The sequence below is a fragment of the Nannospalax galili genome, unplaced genomic scaffold (genome assembly GCF_000622305.1).
Source record: "Nannospalax galili isolate Female #2095 unplaced genomic scaffold, S.galili_v1.0 scaffold1200, whole genome shotgun sequence".
Taxonomy (NCBI): Eukaryota; Metazoa; Chordata; class Mammalia; order Rodentia; family Spalacidae; genus Nannospalax; species Nannospalax galili.
In genome coordinates this window covers 1,871,031-1,874,628 of record NW_008347131.1, presented here as the reverse complement: position 1 = coordinate 1,874,628, position 3,598 = coordinate 1,871,031, and the positions used below count along the sequence as shown (strand labels likewise).

The 3,598-nt window shown below is 40.1% G+C and overlaps 1 protein-coding gene across 1 annotated transcript; it reads right to left on the bottom strand.

Moving 5' to 3' along the window:
* Positions 1–310: 310 nt before the first annotated feature.
* LOC103742533 (olfactory receptor 4B1-like) lies at positions 311–1,316 on the bottom strand. Its single transcript, XM_008843637.1, has one exon. It carries the CDS (start codon positions 1,262–1,264, stop codon positions 335–337), a length of 930 nt encoding a protein of 309 aa, XP_008841859.1. The 5' UTR covers positions 1,265–1,316; the 3' UTR covers positions 311–334.
* Between the last annotated feature and the right edge of the window lie 2,282 nt (positions 1,317–3,598).

Below are 3,598 nucleotides of genomic sequence, written 5' to 3'. Positions count from 1 at the left end.
AGAATAAACTATCTTATTCCCTCTGAGGTGAAAGCTGTGTTTTGCACTCACACATTATAGGAGACATATCCCTAAAATCTTATACACTTTGAGCTATAGAGCACTAGAGAAGTGATAGATAATAACCAAATTATGAACATATTCCAAAATACTGACACCCTACACAGGACTGACATTTATGACAAAATGGAACTGAAGTGGCACCCTTAAAATAAAATTAAAACCATGAGCATATAAGTTTTGACGGCTGCCTTCACTGAAGATTAAGTCAGATTATAGCTCATTCCAGCTCTCCTCACTCTATATGCTATTTTTTTGTTTCATGTTTTCACTTTTATTCCAGCCTTGAGCTCACTTTTTTGCCCCATAACTTCCTCATAGCATTTTTCACCTCTGCATTCCTAAGTGTGTAAATGATGGGGTTCAGCATGGGCGTGATGACCGTGTAGAACACAGCCACAAGTTTGTCTTCAGTGTAGGTGGATGCAGGTCGCAAGTATAGGAAGATGGCAGGCCCAAAAAACAAGACGACCACCATGATATGCGAGGCACAGGTGGAAAGGGCTTTACGCCTCCCCTCTGCAGAGTGGTTCCTCAGGCTGAACAGGATGACAACGTAGGAGGCCACCAAGAACAGGAAGGAAAACACAGAGAATAATCCACTGTTGACAAACATAATAACCCCTACGACAAAAGTGTCAGTGCAGGCCAGCTTGAACAAAGGATGGAGGTCACAGAAGTAGTGGTCAATCACATTGGAACCACAAAAGGGCAAGGGGATTGTGATGAAAATCTGAATGATGGAGTGAAAAAAGCCACCCAACCAGGAACCAGCCACCAGACGGTGACAGACCGGCCGACTCATGATGCTCCTGTAGTAAAGGGGTTTGCAGATAGCCACATAGCGATCATAGGCCATCACTGTGAGCAAGAGGATCTCAGTGACCCCAAAGAAGTGGAAGAAGAATATCTGAGCCAGACAGCCCTTCAGAGAGATGGTCTTAATCTTAGCAAGTAAGTCAGTGATGAACTTGGGGACCACAGTAGAGGAATAACAGATCTCCACCAGGGACAGGTAACTGAGGAAGAGAAACATAGGGGAGCGCAGACTCGGGCTGATGCTGACTGTCACAACAATGAGGCCATTGCCCACCACCGTGGCCAGATACACAGGAAGAAACAGCACAAAGCACACCCTCTGCACCTCTGGATCCTGGAAAAGGCCAGTGATAATCAACTCGGTCACATTGTTTGTGCTGGCCATGGGCTCAGTCCAGGTGCACTGGACACCAGCAATTGAGGGACCTGCAATAAAACAAGCAATGATTGGAGCACCAAGCCACCTCATTTATATCACTTGAGAGAGTGCAAACCAATTAGCAATGTGCTTCCTACCCTGTCATTTAGTCAATATGCACTCACTAAATATTGTATGCTACCAATCTCTTTATTATAATTAATTTATTTTAGTATTAGAAAATGAGACCTTAATAATGGGAAATGGAAGGTTAGAGAAATGATCATTTGCCCCAAAACACACAGAAAATGGTAAAAATTTCAGCCTCAGACCAGCATTTCTGGCTCTCTGGGCTTCTTTTTAATTCATGCTAGTTATTCAAAATGTTATGAGTTGTTCCACTGAAAACTTATGTGTATCCTCTGCATGGTATTTTGGTGGCTCTCAGCACTGATCTGCAGCCTCGTCTCTCCTCTCTGCCTGGGCACTTGGCTTCTTACTGGTCACTGTGCCCTTCCTCCATGCTGTCTTCTTTGCTCAGTGGCAGCAATCCTCACTGTACCCAGGGCAGAGTCCTTCATCAACCTTGTAGCATCACAGACTGTTTCTATGACAACTGCTTACACACCCTTGGAGAACAGAGCTGAGTAGCTCATCCCCACTATTCCACAATTACCTTCCCACCTCCCACCACCAAAACCACCAAGTCCCTCAACGCAAAAAGCTGTCCTCTGAGAGCAGGCTTATGGCTGGCCAGCAGTTTATGTGGAGCCAGACTAGGAATCAGCAGCAAAAGTACAGGAGGACTTTGAGGGTCTCTCTTCATAGGTTTCCTGAAGTAGATACGGAGTTCTCACATCTCTAAACACAGAAAACACAGACGACACTACAAACTAATAATATGTAACTGAAAACAGTATTCTCTAGATGATGGTGCCCCAATTAAATGTTTTTATTACATATGATCTAAAAGAAATTAAGACGAAAGATATGAATAATTTTGTTCTCTTCTGTAAAACATATACCTATTTTCCCTGATATCAGATTTTGTCCTAAATTTTTTTATAAATATACCCTTTATTGTTTGCAATTGAATAAAAATATTATATTTTGAATTGTGTGTACAGTGCAGAAAAATTCAATTAAGCTAATTAGTATATCCATCAGCTTGCTAACCACTTAAATTTTGAGAAAGGACATTAAAATCTTTTGCTTTATCAATTATGAAGCAATCAATATGTCATACAGAAGTCTATACGCCCATGTTCATTTCAGCCAAGATAAGGAAGCATCTAAAATATCCATGGATGCAGAAAATGTGCTATATCTATTCATTTGAATTCTATACGTCCTTTCAAAAGAAGAACTGTCCTTTAAAAGACTAAAATGCACCCTGAAAGAGTAAGAAACTGGATAAACAGAAAACCAAGTCAGCAATGTGAACAGATAGAAACAAATCAGTTGTCATAAGTCCTCAGAAAAGGACATGTAATCAGGTTTAAAATAAAACAAACTCATTAAATATTAAAATTTAAGAAATAAGTATTCTGTAACAAGAATATTAGTAGAAAAGGAACCTGGCATCTTAAAATACTGATCCTCAATTCAGTTCATTGTAGAGTCAAAGGCAAGGGAAAGCCCCTCATTCCTCAGAGAGACTTTCTCATTCACTTGGGTTAATTAATTCAAACAGGCTTCCATTTCTGGTGAGCAAATTCCATGTGATAGAAATCTAGGTTTTAAAAAAAACCAATGAAATGGGGCTGGAGAAATGGTTCGGCAGTTAAGAGTGCTGGCTGCTCTTGCAGAGGACCCAGATTCAGTTCCCAGCACCCACATGGTGGCTAACAACCATCTGTAACTCCAGTTCCAGGGGATCTGATGCCCTTTTCTGGCTTCCAAGGACACTGCACAACACGGTACACCTATAATTAGTGCAGGCAATACACTCATACACATAAAATAAAAATAATAAAATATTTTTTAAGAATCCATGAAATAAGCCAGACTTAGAAAGATGAGTGTTGCCTGGATTTCTCACATGCAAATACAGAACAGAGGTTGAACAGAGGTTGGAAACGGAGAGCAGGAAAAGGACTGTGGGTCAGATCAGGACACAATGCATCAAGTGCTGAAATATACACTGAACCCTTCAATATGCATAATTAATGTATGTTTGTAAAATGTGCATTTAAAGCTACTAGCAATAAGAAAATTCAAATGGAATTGGTAGTTAGAACAAATGAAAAATATTGTAGGTATAATGACTAAGAAGTTTTAAATACAAGTACTTAAAACATGAAATCCTTATAAAGACAAAGCCACAGAATTCTCCTGAAGAGCATAAAACAAATGTATCTT